This window comes from Stegastes partitus, unplaced genomic scaffold, assembly GCF_000690725.1.
Source record: "Stegastes partitus isolate 25-593 unplaced genomic scaffold, Stegastes_partitus-1.0.2 Scaffold106, whole genome shotgun sequence".
NCBI lineage: Eukaryota > Metazoa > Chordata > Actinopteri > Pomacentridae > Stegastes > Stegastes partitus.
In genome coordinates, this window is record NW_007577837.1 from 601,103 (window position 1) to 619,570 (window position 18,468).

Consider the following 18,468-nt stretch of genomic DNA (forward strand, 5'->3'; position numbering starts at 1 on the left):
TTTGGAGTGTAAGTTTGCAGATTAGCAAGGTCTTTGAACAGTCTTACAAAGAGGGTATCTCTGTCTACTGAAAAGTGCTTTCAAGTAGGACACACAAGAATGAATGATGCTGCCTTTTGACAGCTCTGAACATCAAGGTGGAAGTTTACTAGCAGTGTAAAGAGTACAGTTTTTTTTTTCACATGTATTTTCATGGTGTCGCAAATTGTTCTCCAGCGTGCCATTCTGTTGTCTGTCACCTCAAAAGTGAATGCGAGTCTGACTTTATTGTCTCATTAGGACAGACTTCAGAGTCTTAAATGCATGATAAATTGTTACAGTGCAGCAGCACATATTCACACATTCAACAACACCTCCTGACTGTGCATACTCACCACTTGGACGAGCATACAAACACTACAACACATACACAGGCTGTAACACATTCATACACTTCTCTGTAGATAGCATTAAGAAGCTAATGAGATAATACTTTGAATTCTTTGTAGTGTGTATGTGCATTCAGTTGCCCACTAATACTTATATAACCAGTGAGTACATTGTATTTTAACATAACAATAAAACACTTATCCACTCAGTAATATGCTTGTTTTTTTGTATGTGTTTTTTTGTTGTTGTTGTTTTTTGTTTTTTACAAGCACTACAGGATAAAGTAAATGGATTCCCCAAGTAGGATTTAAGAACTAATAATTATTATTGTTTGATATTCCCTATAGCATTAACCCTTCTTACATGCGACTTGAAAAACATAGTAGGTGTTTTGAGGGGAAAAAACACATTTGACAAGTTATGGATCAAATAGTTTTGTGAACAGATTTTCAGAAAATTAATTTAAATAGAAATTAAATACTATTGGGAATTTTAAAATCCCCTGTGGAGCTTTACAGGACACAAACAGAAAATTGTGTTTACATTGAGTGTTTCTTACCACAACACTTTGTGTTTAACCTTTGATGCTTGGATGCATTACTTTCCTCATAAAACATAAAATATTTTCGTCTTCACTGCATTTGTTGGTGCATTGCTCTGCCTCTTCTGGCATGTATACCCCTAACTGACCATCAGTGAAATAGTGTAAATCCAAAAGTGAATCACACCCATAGACTGTATACAAAAGATGGACATGACCACTGTGACATCAACCATTGGTTTGTGGATTACTTATTTGAATTTGGAATTTGAACCTCACCATGTTTGTCTTCTCATGGACACTGTGCTAACAGATACAGTAGTGACCTGCCAATCCAAGGCAGCTAGACATGAAAGGATGCCCTACTTTAGTGTCTATTTTACTCTAAATGAGACCATAATTTACTAAATGAACATCATGCCGTATTGTAAAAGGGTTGAAACTAGCAATTGAGACCATAAACTATTGAGGAAAACATTTACTGGTGTAATAAATCACATACGAAGTCAAGTTGTGTCCATCATAGACTTTTATGCAGTCTGACTTCTTTAACAAATGCTCCTTGTTGGCCAAAATAAAAAAAAATAAAAGCATATTTAAGTCACTTCTGCCTTGGCGTCACTTGTTAGACGCTACATCCTTCTTTAATATACATCCTATGATCTTCTGACATGCTTGCTCATGCATGTGCACAAACCAAATGAGGACCAAGTTTTTGCCACAGCACTACACCACCACACTGTACCTCTAATGTTTTAGTGACAGAAAAATAACCTCAAAGTTCACTGTGTTGCTGTTTGGTAGTAGGAGTTTTTGATTATGCAACATGATATTCATTAGCACATAGAGTTTGCCCAGTTTGTCCACTTGAACATGAAGGAGATGACCTTGAAGGGCTCAGTAAAAATGGAAATGTGAACATCCACGTTTTCATGAGAACATGACAAACTTAAGAGTGTTTAATGATCATTATGTGGGATAGTGGATAACTCCAGAACAGCTACTTAATGGATTGTGAGTTTTAGTGGTCTGTTTGGTCCGCAGAGCTCGTTTTCAGCTGATGTCTTTTGAACTAAAGTTCTTGCACTAAGCTTTGAGAGATCCTTTCAAATTGTCAGTCAATCAGTAGTCAGAAATGGGTTTACATCCAAAGAATTACATAATTACTCATCAAAAACCTTCTCCTTTGACAATATTGACAAAATGGAGTATAACATAGATATGTCCAGCTACAGTGGAGTGCTGTGGCACCTCTCCAAGCCTTTCAGTTTAAAAACTGGGACACCTGGCCTGCTCTCATCCAGGTATTCCAGGACTGGGTTGTTATAAGCCAGCTGCGCCTTCCTCTCAGCAGACTCTTTCTGTGTGTTGACAGATGGTGTCTCAGTTGCAATGTGCTCTTCTTCTTCTTCATTTTCTCCTTGACCCTCGTCACATGTGAAGCTGCAGCAGACTGTCGTCTTGGTGATCAAGCGGTCAAGCGGTTTGAGAGAGCGCATCCACTTGGGCAGGAAGTCCCAGTTCTGGAGCTTGGCGGGAAGATGACGGGGGCTGCGCGCCTGCATCACATTCACCATGGCAATGAAGATGGTAACACCCAAGAAAGGAGCCCCAACACCGGCCATCACCCGCCAGCCGGCCAATGATAGGCCAAGCACCAACGAAGGAAGGAGCAAGAAGCAGACCAGCAGGTACAAGACTGCAAACCAGCGATACTTGGCAGTGCGCTCACCCAGGACACCAGCCATTCTTATCGGTAGGCGCATGAATGGAAGAGGATACCACAGCAGAATGCCAAACACATTGAAGAAGAGGTGACACAAAGCAATCTATATACGAAGAGAACATAATGAGATACAGGTGCTGAAGTGCTCAGTGCTGAACACAATTCTTCACAGTCATTGTGTGGTGACATTAATTCAATGTTACATCATCAGAAAAGTCTACAGGGCCTCTTTTATTACAATGCAACATTCATACCATCAATGTAATCCAATGACTCACGGTTTTGTTTTCTAAAGGAAACTAAAAGACAGCATTGTTCCCTGGAGCTGCAGAGCTCCTTCTCACATATTCATATTCAAGTGAATAGTAATAAGTATCCATAGAATGTTTATTACATCATGTATATGAGCTAACATCTCTGCATAATACTCAGTAGCCATGCTCATTTTTTTCTGTCCATTTCTTTCTCTGATAGGTTTATCAGTGAAAAGTTGACTATTTTGCCACCAAAGGTGGGAGTGATGCTCTTGTTGTTGTTGGTGGTGGTGACTCCACTCTCCTTTTTAAAATTGCGCTGTAGTTTTCAAATGGCTGTCGTGATAATACTAAAACATCAACCTACCTGTATAGCAGTTGCAAGTTTCTTCCCAGGACTGGCCAAAGCTGCCAGTAGGGCTGTGGCAGTGGTACCGATGTTGGACCCAAGGGTGAGAGGATAGGCCCGCTCCAGGCTGATAACTCCAATACCTGATGATAGAAACATGCCGTGTCAAAGGAAACAAATGCTGTGGTGCTAACAATGATGGTTAACCAAGAAGTACAACAGCTCCCGGGTTCTTCCTGTTGAAACATGAAACGGTGGTTAAATCTATCTCCTCACAGCGAGAGCGTTCTGGGTTTGAACCTGCTGGTCACCTGGGGGGGTTTCTCTTTGGAGTTTACACTCTCTCTGTGCTTCTGGGTGCTCTGGCTTCCTTCCACAGTCCAAATACATGGACGGCAGATGTTTGGTTGTTTGTCTCTTTGCATCAGGATCAGGGTGTAGCCCATCTCTCTCCCAGTGTCATCTGGGAAAGGCCCCCCCATGACCTTCTTTAAGATAAAGCTAATGGATGGTTTATGCACTTAACACTTTGCATTAAGTGCATTACAACCAACCCTCAAGATGAAAAATGCCACAAAGAGGAATGCAGGCAACAACAGAACATCATTTAAAACTGTCACTGCAGTTACAAGCAGAAGAAACAGTACTACGCCACCTCGGGAAAATAAATGTTTGTCCGAGAATTGTTTCCTGAAATGACATCACAGATAAATAGACAGAATACAAAATTGATTGATAATGGGAGGTTAAAATGAACAAAAGCAAATATTATTAAAAGCAACACTGGAATCATAGAGGCTGAAAATGTTACTTTGCCAGATAGGATGACTGTTAAACAATTGGCAGCCTGACAACAACTGACAACCAAAAGTAGGACAATACTGCTCTAGTTTCTATGTAGTTAAATGTATTGAATTTGTGTAAAAATCATTGTTTTCTATCTGCTGGTGAGCTTTCAACGCATGATGCGGTAACAGCGAGATTTGAAGGGGATTGGAGAAGAAATCTGTGGATTAAGAATCAGTCTCTTGCCTTTTAGCTTAGATTCCAGCTGGTTAATTACTTCTGTTTAAAACGATCTCACATTTATCACAGAGTAGCAGCCCGATGACTCAGTCGTCACTAATTTTACATGCTTCCTTCAGCCAGCGGTATATAGTGCCAGTTACGCAACATGTTCTTAGAAACTTCACAAGACTCCATCAGTGGAGATAATCATTCTTATATCCTTATTTGGCCCATTCTAGCTGGCAAATGAGCTATTAGTCAACAGGGAAAATTCCAATTACTATGAGAACACAAGGATATTAGTTAGTTATTAAACAGTAAATCTGGGGTCCATGTACTGTTAATAATTTATTGCCACAGCAGTAAATGTCTGTTTACAAGTCGTGGTGTTTGAATTTATACCTCAGTGCAGAAACCAGTGGCCTTGAAAACAACAGGCCAGTTTATGAGCTGCTAGATGACAGAGGAAATTCTTCCAGGTTTGATTGACGTTAGAAACTCTGCGCTGTTGTTTTCAGCTGCACTCTCTGTCTGCTCGCTGCCTCTCTGTCAGTCTCTGTGTGCTTCACTGTAACAACTTAAAACCGAAGTAAGCACATGAACATTAAATGAAGCCATTCAAGCATTGATGCACACTGGATGTGGCTTCAAAGCTCAAACGCCAGAAGCAGAGTCCAGGCAAGTAACGCAACTGAAGCAATACCACCTCTACAGGGCTGAGCCGCTCAAGGATGAAAGTTGATTCTCAGCACAGTCAGATTCCAGTTTAATAAGACATTACAGGGGACAGTCTCCCCTAAGGCGGGCACCTAATGACACAAACGCACCACAGGAAGAGCTGTAGAAGTCCATCCTTCAAACTGGGAATATGCTGGAATCACTCCAGGACTTTACACAGCACTTTCTCCAAGAACATCCAAAACAAACTGTGGAAAACAAACTAAACTGAGCAACAAAGTCCAGATGAACAGTAAGAAGTGAATGTGGTGTTTTAGTCGTCTTTCTGCGTGTTTGTGACGAACAACTTTTTGTGACCATTGGCATACATCATTGTTATAGTGTTACAAATGCAGAATAGAATAATTTGGACAGTGACATGTGTTTTTGTTCTTCAGATTGAAACTTCAGTTTGAAATAGAACAATAAATACATTAAAGTGCCAGAAGTCAGATTCAATTTGAGTCAGTTTATATAGAAAAGACCTCAGAAGTAATTGGACTGACACACAAGGGCAAACAAAATCATAAGTTTGTGTGTCTCAGGATCTCAAACTGACAGCATGACTGTCTTCTTTTGAAACATTAGTGACATTTTTTAAATTTATTTTTTTAAATTTTAAGGCCTTCTCATAATTGGTTTTATTGTGATTTTTATTATCTTGTTCTCTTATATTTTACTTTGCCCTTATCACTGTGTCAGTCTGTCTGTTTTCTTGTTTATGTTTTTCCATTTTTTGGAACTCTTGCATTGCGGTTATTGTGTTTTGTTTTATATATTTGTTGGTTTATTGTGTTCGCTTTATCTCTTGCATTTTATTGTTTGCTTTGTGTAACACCTTGAAACTTTGTTTTGCAAAAGTATATCCATCCATCCATCCATCTGTCCATCCATCCATCCATCCATCCATACATCCATCCATACATCCATCTATTCATCCATCCATCCATACATACATCCATCCATCCATCCATCCATCCATCCATCCATCCATCCATCCATCCATCCATCCATCCATCCATCTATTCATCCATCCATCCATCCATCCATCCATCCATCCATCCATCCATCCATCCAGGTTGGAGTTGTGGCAGCAGGACAAACAAAACATTTCATATGTGCATTTTTCAGCTGGGGATCTCAACATATTCCTAGGCCAGATGAGATCTATAATCCCTCCAGTGAGTTCCGGCTCTACCCCGAGGTCTCCTTCCAGCAGGTAGAGATGCCCATGAGGCAGATGCCTGAACCACCTCAGCTGGCTCCTTACAACGTAAAGGAGCAGCAGCTCTGTTCCTACTTTCCTCCAGATGTCTGAGCTTCTCACTTGAAGGAAGGAAACCCATTTCAGCTGCTTCTATCTGCGATTTCATTCTTTGGGTCACCACCTAGAACTCATGGCCGGAGGTGAGGACTGGAACATAAGGTCCCCCCGCCTTTAGTCTGGTCTTCAGGGAGTGGGAATGCAGCATGGTTGATTGAGATCAGGCGATTATCTCAGCAAGGATATTACACCACTGCACCCAGAAAAAAATGTGGTAACTTCAGCCCCAATGTTTGGTTTGGTTGTCCTGGTAAATGATAAAATGAATTTTGATGTTGAATCTGACCACACAGAAGGCACCAGGATACGTTCACATTTGTCCTGTTGCTTCAGTCTGCAGTGATGAACTAATGCCAGAGTTCTAGTTACTCTAGTAGTCATGTATGTCCAGGCCCAAACAGAAGCACCACCATATCTACCAGATGAACTTGTATGCTTTGGATCATGAGTTGTGTTGTTCTCTCCACACGTTCTTTCCATTTTTCCAAACAAAGAAGAATTATTTCATGACGATGATTGCTGTATTTTTCCCCAGCAGTTGTAAATTTGTACAGTACAATGCTTGGGTGCACCATGTCCTATTGTGACTTTACATGTGACTTTGCTCCCAAGTCAAGCAGCATAAATTCAATTTGCATGTTTCCACTGAATCTTAAAGTATGTTCTTTATGCTTGAACAGAGTTGAAGAATGCAATCACATGATATCCAAGAAGTGTTGATAATGTTCTCAGGCTTACTGGAATAGATAATGTCTATGTTTTTAGAAACTGTTAATTCAGCATCTCTCATTTTACTTCCAGATGTTGGATGTCATCATAAGCGTCATAAAGTTTAATAACTAAAAAATTTTATATATAAATACATGAATCTCTGTAGACCTGTTAGTGGGCTTATTAACATATTTCTGCATATCCAGACATTGTAGTGCTTTTCTTCACATTCTTTGAAGTCACATATTCATCTCAGTTTTAATGTAGAAAATATCTATTAAGTGCACATACTATTGTTATCATCTAAAGGTTTTCATTTAATTTTAGCTCACAAGAGTTTCCCATTTACTTTAACTCTTTTCTTTGTCCTGCATATCTACACATCTTTAATATTTCTTATAGAAATTGTAATATTTGACACTGTGCAGAGATAATCTTTACATTTCGATTGTTTTCCACAGGAACATAATCTCATGTTACTCACCTATCAGTGGGGTCATGGCAGAAGTAAAGACAGAGCTACTCTGGACCACAAATGTCACCCCTGCACCCACAAGCATGGCAATGTATCCTGAGAGCCACCCAAACGGATATGGCAGGTCTGTTGGGACACACAGGAGAGACAGAAGTGACGCATGTTTCTACTGTACAAACAATATCTTCTACACAACCACTTTAATGGAATTAGAACTAATGTAACAGTTTTTTTTCTTTTAATTTTAAGTAGGCTTTTTTTTTTTTTTTTTTAATGCAGTCAATATAACGGTTTTTAGAGAATCTGGTTAAAGCAAATGATGAATTTTTGGAGAATGCTTACATGAGACATTAAGAATAATCAGAATCACAACCATTTTCACACCATGACATTTGAATTTGCAATTTAATGTGTTTCAGTAAACACTGACAGGTAGGAAATGTTAAAAAAGAAAGCTAGCGTTGCAAGTCAATAGACAGTATGTGTAACAGGATAAGTCAAGCAAGCAACAAGTGGAGGCAATTTCAGGAAATTTACTAAATAGAAATTAATGAAAGTATTTACAGTTTCTAGGAAAAGTGCTAAACTATTCACTTGAGAATGTACAAATGTACATAGTATTTGGTGGGAATTGGTATGAAATGTGCCAAGACTAATAACATTCCTATTTAAATAGCTGTGTGTTAATGTAATGTTAAAGTAATATTAATAAAATAACACAACGTAGATTTGGTTATTTTCTGACAGAACAATATGTCACACATGATACTGTGTTCAAAGTCTGTTGGAAAGCTGATGGCTTAATTAGAAGATCAATTCCACTTTCATTTGTTTTTATTGATTTAGAACTAAGAGGCAGCTTGAGTCTGTGCAGAGGTAACCTCATCCATCTACCGGCACATTCAAATCTCTTTAAATTAGATATTACATTGTGTTGGTTAATACTGTACAAAAAGCGTAATGGTTGTAAATAGAGTTATTATGGTACGTCTGAGAAAAGTGCAGTGACTTCCTTGAATCACACTGAACCTCATGCAAATACTGTTCTTATGGTTTTGTGACCTTAAGCTCTTTATAGCGCTGCTTCCAGTCTTTGTGCTAAGCTAACTGGGTAAGTGTGGCTTCATATTTAAAAGACAGACACATTATCTCACCAAACTCTGTCTAAGAATTTGGGTGTCTGTTTCCCAACATATCAAAATACTTCCTTAACCCTTTATAGGGTGCTCACTGAAATACTTGGACATTTAACATTTCAACTCAGGGGTGTTATTATTGGATATAAGGGGACACTTTTTTCTTTTTTGACTTTTTAAAAAAGTTTCAGATTTAGGCAGAAAATCAAAGTCAAAGCAGTTACCATAAACAATTTGTCGCCAACCAAAGAAAAATAAAATCCAAATAATATGTGAATAAATTATTGTAAAAAAAAATACACATATAAAGATGAAGGAACATTTACACAAGTTATGACACTTGTGTCAAAATATCACTCTGGCTCACTTGTGATTGGTCAGAGGCCACTGTGACTTCACTGATTGGCTGAATGAAGTCACATGATTCTGCCACTTTTGAAGCCAGCAGAAGTTACCATATATGGTTCCTTGCTCAATAAAGGGTTAAAGGTTTTCTTCAGTTTGTTTGCCAACTTACAAAATAAATTTTGTACAAATAAAAAACTCAATCAGCTAACGGGCACCTACCTGTGTTAATAACTTTATGGATGACCTTTGCTACTTGGCCTTCCAGAAGGGAGTTGAGCAGCTTGACCAGAAGCAGCAGACATGTGCAGAGGACAGCCAGGGATGCTGCCAGGAGAATAAGGCCCACCGTGAGGTCCGACAGCTCCGTAGACGCAAACAAATGTGTACCTACAGAGAGACAGGGACCCGCGATCATCAGGCCATTCTCCTTCAACACCCAGTTTTGTTGCATTTCTAACATGACCAGGTCCAGAAGGAAACGCTTACAAGAAATATACAAAAGTTCCAGACTTATTATCGAGCTGAGTCACAAGAGCAGCTGGAATAAAGATGTGATTGAATTTTAACTCACAATTGACACGCAACGACCACAGCAAGTCGTGGGCGGGGCCACAGTTTTCAGTGCTCCCATTACCAGCAACCTGGAGAGAGAAACAAAGATTAAAAAAAGAAACAACTCTGACAAACACACAAATTAGCAACGTAGCATTCACTGACAGCACTGACAGTGTCCATTTGGCGCCAGAGTGTGACACAATGTGTCTGCATGTGCAGGAGACGAGACATTACCATAGCCAGGTCAGTCTGGCTGTGGCACCATCGTTTCACCAGGCTCCTGTTCCTCATGTCCTCATCTCCCATGGCGATCCCTGTGATCACACACTTGTCTAGCTGAGGGTGAGAGGAGAAACATTTTCAGTACAGTTAAGAAATTACAAAGGCTTTCAGGTCTTCATACCTTAACACGGAGGGTCTGACTTCATTTTTCATCCCAGTAAGCGGCCTGCTGAAGTGTCTCAGTGCAAGACACAAAGGAAGCAAAATGACCACGATTTCTAGCCTCGCATGGTGATTCACAATTATATCAACAGCAGATTGACCTCTCAAATGGCTTTGTAGGTGAAGCAGTTGGTCCCTAAATAAATTTCAAACAGAGGTTAAAAAAACAGCCCTTATTGCGAGCCACTGAAATCACAACTGGAAGATTTAATCTGCTCGAGTGACACGGCTTGAATGAAAATGTTTTTCTGACAGTATGTTTCCTTTGACTGAAGGTCTTTCTCTGGTTGATTTAATCCCTAAAACTCATCTGTGTGCATGTAAGATACATGCATATTACATACATTTCTTCGATTGAAATCTCTGTGTTTTCACAATCAGAATCAGAAATACGTTATTGATCCCTGAGGGGAAATTGCTTTTTTTTTTTTTTGGTGACTCTCATTTGTACACTGCAGCTTCAAATCATAAATGTGTTGTCACATTATTGACTGCTTACACCGTTTGGAAATGTTCACAAGATAGAAAATTTGACTTTCACTAGAGGTGGTCTTTAATATGAAGTCACACCCTGAAGCTAAACTCAGCATCCTTACTTGATGGCCAATCTGTCAGATATGAAAACAAAACCAAACAGCTTTGTTCTTGTATTGCAGTGTACAGCGAGTTAGTCTCAGCATCATGGGTACAATTAGTAAAAAGAGTATTTTGTTTGACAATTTTTTTATTGGGAGTTTAGGTTTAAGTTGTAAATACTGTAATGAAAAGCATTTTTAAAAAAGATGACCAATCAGTGTGTTTAGTTCATGCACATCATGGAATGACAACCCAAAAACAAATGTCTGAACTATGTGCTTCTTGGCTTCCCTCACGAAAAACATAGGTTTCTGGGAAACAATGACTTAGGATGCGATGGATTTCTGGCTAACTCTGGTCAATACATAAGGCAAATGATCCCATCCATTAGTCATCAGCTATCCCACGTCATCCTTTTTTCTTTTTATATATTTTTTTGGGCTTTTGCCTTTATGTAGAGCAGTGGAGAGAGACAGGAAAGGGGGGAGAAGAGTGAGGGAGAGACCTGCAGCAAAGGGTCGTGAGCAGGATTCGAACTCACAACCGCTGTGTCGGGGACTGTAGCCCCTGTTCATGGGTCACCCGCTCAACCAGGTGAGCTATACGGGCGCCCTCCAACGTCATCCTTTACAGGTTGGTTGTCTCAGTCAAACTCTGTGCAGCAAGCATCCACGCTCACATTCACAAATTAAGAATCACCATTTAACATAACTGAACCTATACCTTCCTTGTTGTGAGGCGACAGAGCAAACCACTAAGCACAACAAACATCAGTCTTGTGATAAAAGCTACAAAAAATATAAATTTGCAGCACGCATTAACTATTCAAGCAACTTTTTCACCACGTTGACCAGAAGTGCACTGCAAGATTTTCCCCAGTTCTAATTTGTATAATATGACCAAGCTGCAAAACAATGCTAAAATGTAACTGTTTATAGCTGTCAGCCAGAAACCATTATTACCAGAAATGTTATCAATGGCAAAAAATAAACCTGCTAGAAGGTTATTAGAAGTTTAGCACTACAGTCGAGCTGTGGTGCCAAACCAGTGGTGAACATGTTTTCCAGTTGTGGTGAACCAGAATGCTGCTGGAGGTTTGGTATTAGTGGTCAACACTGGTATACTTGAGGTCACGTTTTACAGGAAACACATTACACACAACTGTGATGCACTCTATCACCACTGTAGGTAGTAAGCAAGTAGCATACTAATGACTGCAGCTGATTTAGAGCAGATAAACGAGTTTGTTTTTGTAGTTTTGTGTGTGTGCGCGCGTGTGTGTGTGTGTGTGTGTGTAACAGACACCATCCTACAAACTCCAACTTGGCAGACCTGAGAGTAGTTACCGAGCTGTGATTGGACAGTCTGGGGGAGGGATTGAGGAAACTGTAAATCCCGGAATTGGAGACCGTCTGACTCACCTGTATGATGAGTTTGGTGATTGGCTCAGTGATGACTTTCAGTAGCTCAGGTGCTTCCTCTCCTGGTTGGAGCTTTAAGCTGGAGACCAGCAGGTGGGATAGTCGGGTCATGAGCCCGCTCACCACCTCCAGAGGCAGCAGAACCAGAACCGACAGCCAGTTGAAGCAGTCGTGGATCGTCGCTCCGGCAAAGGCACTGTTGCGGGTCACAATCATGTTCCATTAGCCAAGGTCAGCCATCAGCGTGATCAACTACTCAGACTGATTGCTTGCTAATCGGCTCAACTTTTTTCAGATGTGTTTGTGATGTAATGAGCGTTTCAGTTTTGACTCAGTGTGTGCATATATTATGAAAGATTACTAAACTATATTTATTTCAGCAGACACAGATTAAGTAACATGCCATCTGTTCGGTGCAGTATCTTTTCATGCCGGAGGGTTACTGGTATGGGATCAGTGTGGATTGGTGCCATTATTGTGACTGTTTCAGAAATTACACTCAGATGGAGGCTGAAGCGAAGAGGCTGCAAACAGCTGCTAATGCTTTCTCTTCGCCCTCCTCTGCTTTCTCCCCTGCACTTTTAACACTTTTATCCCTCTTTCCTCCATCTCCCCACTTATCCTCTTCACTTTTCCATTTCACTTTCTTTCTTCCCCGCTCTCCTCTCCCTCTCCCTCGTCACGTTTCCTCACACTCACCGCTGAAACTCGGCTCTCTCCGCTGCTTGCATCATGGCCACGATGGTGTTTGTGACTGAAGTCCCAATATTGGTGCCCATTATGACTGGAACGGCCGAGCTCACTTCCAACACTGCGAGGCGAGACCACACAGAAGGCTACATGTTTATATGAAAGTCATGTTGACAGTTTTTTGCATAATTTAAACCCCCCACCCCAAAGAAACAAAAAATATTGTAAATGAGTAAACGTCTGCCTTCGTTGTGAATGGTAATGCATCACGCATATAATTACTACCCTTGACCTTCCACATTTTGAATGCAACGTGAGTTTTAATGGAGATGAGAGGTGATTGTAATTTCCAAGTGAGTGGAGGCGGCTTTGCAGAGGGAGGAGGGGGAGAGTTATTGTTGAGTATGGTTTTAATGATGATGACCTAGAGGACACTCAACAGAGAGACAAACATCCACGCGTTTGCATCTCTTTCTATCTTTGATAATTACCTATAATCTTCTTCTTAGCTCTCATGAAAAAAAAAAAGACTTCAGAAGCAGTGAATCATCTCCTGCATACTGATGCCATTCACTTTAACTACACAGACGAAAGGTGGCCGACCTACGCGTTGGAGCCTGAGCAGCTCTAACATTACCACATATTGGTCTTATGAGGAATGATAAACTGGACTGACTGAGATGGTGGGAGGGAACACGGCGTGAAAAGCTTTGATTTGATTACCCCTCTGATCCCAATCCACACTGCTAGACGCCAGTAATTCTAAGGTTGGTTTTTTACAGATTGCCACCGCGGCGCTATCAGTCTCAAATTGTCTGTTTTAGGCCAGTCAGTCAGAGTGTGAGCGCGTGGTAATAATCACACAAAAGAAAGCTTAATCTCTAAGTCTTTTTTTTTTTTTTACTATCACCAATAAAAAGAACAATCATGTTGTATTTTATGTGCACCAAAGTCTGATATGGCTTATTATGTGCCATAGACTTCCATTGTCGTACCACACACGGGGTTGTGCAAATACTCACAACAAAAGTGCATCGACTGAAAATAGCTCTTCCAGCAAATCCTCTGTTTGCTCTTCTTTGGTTAATGTTTGCACACACAAAAAAATAAATACAATGCCATCATTTCAGGAGATTATTTTCCCTTTTTCCTAAATAAATGAAAATCTGTATTAGAGACTCTTTGAAAGATGTATTTATTCAGACGAAAAGGGAAATGTAGAGAACCGAGAGACGACTTAACACAATGTTGGTTTCAGTCTAGAAAATAATGATGGCAGCTTTAATTTTTTGATTTATTTTTAATTTATGACACAAGATAGAAAACCATGGCTGTGCGCCTCTGGAATACGTGTGTGTATGTGTGTGTGTGTGTGTGTAGATAGACGTTAGAGACGTTAGAGACGTTAGACAGATAGATAGATAGATAGATAGATAGATAGATACCATTATGCTAATTTGATGCTTAATTCTGAAATGCAAATGAAGGAGCATAATTAACTGTATCTTCCAAAGGGACTTCAGCATGGTATTGGACTCGGAACCAGAAAACTGAGATTATCATTATTATTGTTGTTATTATAATTATAAACTGAAAATTCATTTAGTGTTATTGCCAAAGATGCACCATGGGAATTTTGTATTTCTTTTTTTTTTTTTAATTATTGCATGTTTTTCTGTTTATTGTAATGTGCATGCAAAATGATAGCCTGCAGAGACACACAGGCATACAGTAAACACACACACACAAACACACAAACACAACATAAAGACAAGACTAAATGAGAGGATATCTTTCCATTTCAGACTTAAAACTTACAACAACTCATACGCTGGCAGGCACACATTTACGCACACTTTTATGCGCCTACTCACGTCCGGAGGCCACCAGACTGACTACAATGGAGGTGGAGGTGGATGAGCTCTGAACCAGCACAGTGACCAAGATGCCCACCACCAGGCCTGCCACGGGGTTTGACAGCACCGCGTTGTCCTGGAAAATATCCCCTGCCACTTTACCTGGTTAAATATGCGGTCCACATACACAGAAAACACAACAGACACAACAAACAGTGGTCTGAGAAATGACAAGGCTGCCAAGAGCAATGTTAAACAAGACTCAAAGTGCTTGTTTCCCCCCCAAATCCACAAAGGTCAGCCTATGAAGCTTTGCAGTAAATTATGCTGCAGGGCCCGCTAGGACAGTGTGAGCTGTTCCTCAGTGACTCACTTATTTGTCAAACATCAACCGGCTGAGTCACCATCAGCTCTCTGAGGGGGGGCAGCGAGGGTTATAGTACTTACCCCCTGCTAACTGGAAGGCAGAGCTCAGGGTGTCCAAGGAGCAAACGAAGAGGAAGAGGAGGATGAAGAGAAGAGGTATCTTGGACAGACTGATAAGAAGCAGCTTGATCTTGTTTGGGCTCACTGCTGAGGTTTGAGGAGAGCTGTCTGTTCAAAACAACATCCGGGGAGAGGGTTAGACCTGCAATGGGGCTGAAATCTAGAGTACAAAGCTGACCTGTTTTTTGTAAAACATTTATAGCTGATAACACAAAAATGTGGCACGCTGCTTTGCTCTGTGTTTCATTCTGTGATTTCTGGATGAGAGAGATAGCCTCAGGAAGCTCTCCCATGTAGAGAGCAAAGGCATCTGACGTACTATGTTACCCATATGCAGCCAAACACTGCTGAGTGACAGCGGGACCGGACCGCATGATACCACCGGCATTATGCGTCTTTTGAGTGTGCCCTTATCTAATGAGCATGTGGTTCAGCTGTTGTAATTTTTTGCCTTTTCAAAGAGATCGGCCCCGCTGCCAACTCAGGAGATGAATGTGTGAATCTCCTCTTCATTCCTCTCTTGTACCTTTCTCTCTGGGGGTTGTCTCTGCCTGGTTTAGTGAAGGTTTGTTGAGGCGGTGATTGGTATGTTGGCTGCAGCGCTCAGAGCTGCTGCTGCTGAGGTCAAGGGTGGAGCCGATGCCAGACTCCCTGTCCTCCTCCTCCAGCGGGAGTTTGGGCTGTGAGGAGAGCCGCGGAGCGTGCATCCTCCTCCCTGATAGCAAAGAACAACAAAGCCCATTCAGAATGCGGAGATCACCTTTGAGGCGTTTCAAAGGCATAAAAACAGAACGATGGGGGCTGAAACTAATAAGTTACCGCTGTAGTCCGGCCCTGCGCTTCGTCCAGAGGACACTATAGTTATAGATCGAGAGGACATGGCGCTTCGAATGCTGTGGGGAGATATGCAAGTAATTAAATTCACAGGATGGCACCGCTGTAGAGGGAACACAACTGAGAGCGAATATGTTTATCAGCCACCTGCAGTAGTGACAAAAAAAAAAAAAAGAAGCCGAAGGGGACCAGCATTTCTGTATATGAGCACATCTTTCACAGGGAGATTAACAGACAAGGAGCCACATTGTTTGTAAATCACAGCTATCCTTGATTCTGAGGTCAGATCACACACTGAAACCAGGCATCATCTCGCCACCCAACAAATGAACACCTTGTCAAAACCAGAAAGAAAACATCAGTATCCGTGGAGCTTCACTTGTTCCCCATTTCCTACAGCTGCACGTCAGCTCTTTAAGGGACTCTCCACTGTCTATAGAGCCTTCAAAGTTTTTCCACGCTTCTCTGGCTTAAAGAGACCGTTTCCCCCCCTCCCCTTTTCATGACAGCCACTTTGCCATATTTTGGGGGACTCCAGCAGAGGAGAGAGTACTAATGTGTCTCTTAAAAGCAAAGAGGATGGAAGTAATTACAGCAGCCAAAATTACAGTAATTACTGTCACTGCATCATTCTCATTCTGTGTGGCATCTTCCTGCAGGTTCTGATGTGCAAGAAGAGGCCCCCGTTAGCATATGTCCGTATCTCTGCATGTGGGAGTATGTGAGACGACTTCCATAGATTGCCACCGAATAAACTCTGAGCCTACTTGTATGTGTTTTGTGAGAGTTTTGTGTGTGCCTCTCTAATCTCGCTGCCCCTTGCTCATCTGTTTGTCAGTCTGCCGCTCTGCTCATCTGTTTCTGTCTCGGATTTTGTGCTATTTGCAAGTTTGTCTTTACGTCTGTCACCGTGACTCACTTGTGTATTTCAGTGCTGTTTATGCTTCATCAAAGTGTTGCTAATTGAGCTTCACCGGATGAAAAATAAAGGATTAGTAAAACATTTAGTGACGCCTGACTTGGCAACACTTTCTAAAGGAATGTAAGCATTAGATTTCTTTTTAAAAAGCTGCAGTATTGACACCAAATGAACATAATATAAGCACAAATACGTTTTTGTTTTTTTTATCATTAGTATTTGATGTTGATCATAAAGCAGAGCATCTTACCTTCTCTCAAACCAGCCTTAGGTGTTGTGTGTGACCCCTGAAAAGGAAAGAACCAAACTGAGGAGTAAATCATCTTTAAATAAGCTCCCAGGTCTGGAGGTGTCAAGAGGAACCTCTAATCCCTTATCTTGGATTAACTTGCTCCATCATCAGACACAACATTGTTAATCAATAACACAAAGCTCTCAGTTAATGGTGCATAAGTTGGAAAAGCATGTTGTGTATTAGGTAATGAATGATGCTTGCACAACCAGTTATTTTTCACCTGATCTGGGGCCAGATAAAGATTCCAAGATGAAGCAGCTAGTTTGACGTGATTAATCATCCCTGTTGTTCGAGGCGCTGCTCCTTTCAGATGTAAAAGCAGGAGAGACCTGACACCTAGTGGTAAATGTTAGAAGAATGCCGCACATGATTTCTTTTCTCAAGTCCACTCACATTTTCCTGTTTTCGTCACGTTTTGTAGCCTGGCAAAGATTAAAGCCAGGGTATTAAATGATGTTGCTTTTTTTTTTTTTTTTTCTTATGCGAGATAAGTCAGTGGAAGTATTTCAAACACGTACAGTGTAATCTCCTTGACTTGTGCAGAGTGTTCAGGTACTTAGCTACTTTGCCGGCACTCAAGATCAAGCATGTTGTGATTGGAAATGAGCTATCAGGGAGATTTTCTGAGATCCTCTTAACACACACGCTTTTACTTACACACCCGGCTACCCACGGGCACTGTCCTCCCCCCTCTGCATGGGAGAAGGCAGTGCAACAGGGCAATTGTTAATAATTAGTGCAGCTACGGTTCTGTCATATCAGCAGCGCTCTCAACCAAATCTGCCAAACCTGCTGACCTCAGGCTTGCATCCATGAACTCAGAGGAGCAGAACGTAATAACCCCCTAGACTCAGTTGTTACTTTCCAAACTGTTATGAGAGCTGGGAGCCAGAGACAGATAACAGGTCTTGTTGTTGTGCGGGCAGCTGGACTGAAGCTGCTGCTGCTGCTGTCGACCAAAGGAGAAATCCTTGAGATCTGGTGCAGCGTGAAGCAGAGAAACACAGAAGCACACATGGACACACTTGTGTAATCATTTATACACACACACATGGCGATGGCTAAATCTCTGGCGAGGCTCCAGAGCTGTTTGGTAAAAAGCCCTCCATGCTGCAGTTTAATCCCCTTCTCCAGATGTGCAAGTCAGGTTGCAGCCACCGCACAGCCTGGGGATAAATCAGACGGAAGCTACCCAGACACTGCCCGCCACTCAAAACACCTGCCAATCAATGAGCTATAGGAGCAAACCACACAGCCTGTGTTATCGTGGGTTAATCTTGCACTAAGTAACGCCATATGATGTTTCGTGTAAGCTCTCATTCTGTTGTTTTAGGAAAAGGGAATCACAACAGTGCGTCAGTTAATTATCTCCAGACATATGGTCGCTAATATTCATTTTTTTTGCCAACTGCAGCCACTTTCACCTTGGCCATT

At 41.2% G+C, this 18,468-nt stretch overlaps 1 protein-coding gene across 1 annotated transcript; it reads right to left on the reverse strand.

The window, feature by feature from the left end:
* Positions 1 to 1,421: 1,421 nt before the first annotated feature.
* On the reverse strand, positions 1,422 to 17,061 carry LOC103354379 (sodium-dependent phosphate transport protein 2A-like). The gene is made up of 13 exons (XM_008277722.1): positions 16,990 to 17,061; positions 15,806 to 15,879; positions 15,513 to 15,701; positions 14,948 to 15,094; positions 14,519 to 14,662; positions 12,654 to 12,765; positions 11,955 to 12,150; positions 9,748 to 9,849; positions 9,530 to 9,599; positions 9,178 to 9,345; positions 7,484 to 7,600; positions 3,258 to 3,382; positions 1,422 to 2,739 (listed from the first exon to the last, which is right to left on the reverse strand). Exons 2-13 carry the CDS (start codon positions 15,864 to 15,866, stop codon positions 2,140 to 2,142), a joined length of 2,031 nt encoding a protein of 676 aa, XP_008275944.1. The 5' UTR covers positions 15,867 to 15,879; positions 16,990 to 17,061; the 3' UTR covers positions 1,422 to 2,139.
* Between the last annotated feature and the right edge of the window lie 1,407 nt (positions 17,062 to 18,468).

What these genes read in the sequence shown, in the direction of transcription:
- LOC103354379 (XM_008277722.1), bottom strand. Translation starts at nt 15,866, where the DNA reads ATGTCCTCTCGATCTATAACTATAGTGTCCTCTGGACGAAGCGCAGGG. An exon ending in GAGAGAGCCGAGTTTCAGCG is followed by an intron (nt 12,151 to 12,653) that starts GTGAGTGTGAGG and finishes GACCCGCAACAG; the next exon opens with TGCCTTTGCCGGAGCGACGA. An exon ending in GCCAGACTGACCTGGCTATG is followed by an intron (nt 9,600 to 9,747) that starts GTAATGTCTCGT and finishes TTCTCTCTCCAG; the next exon opens with GTTGCTGGTAATGGGAGCAC.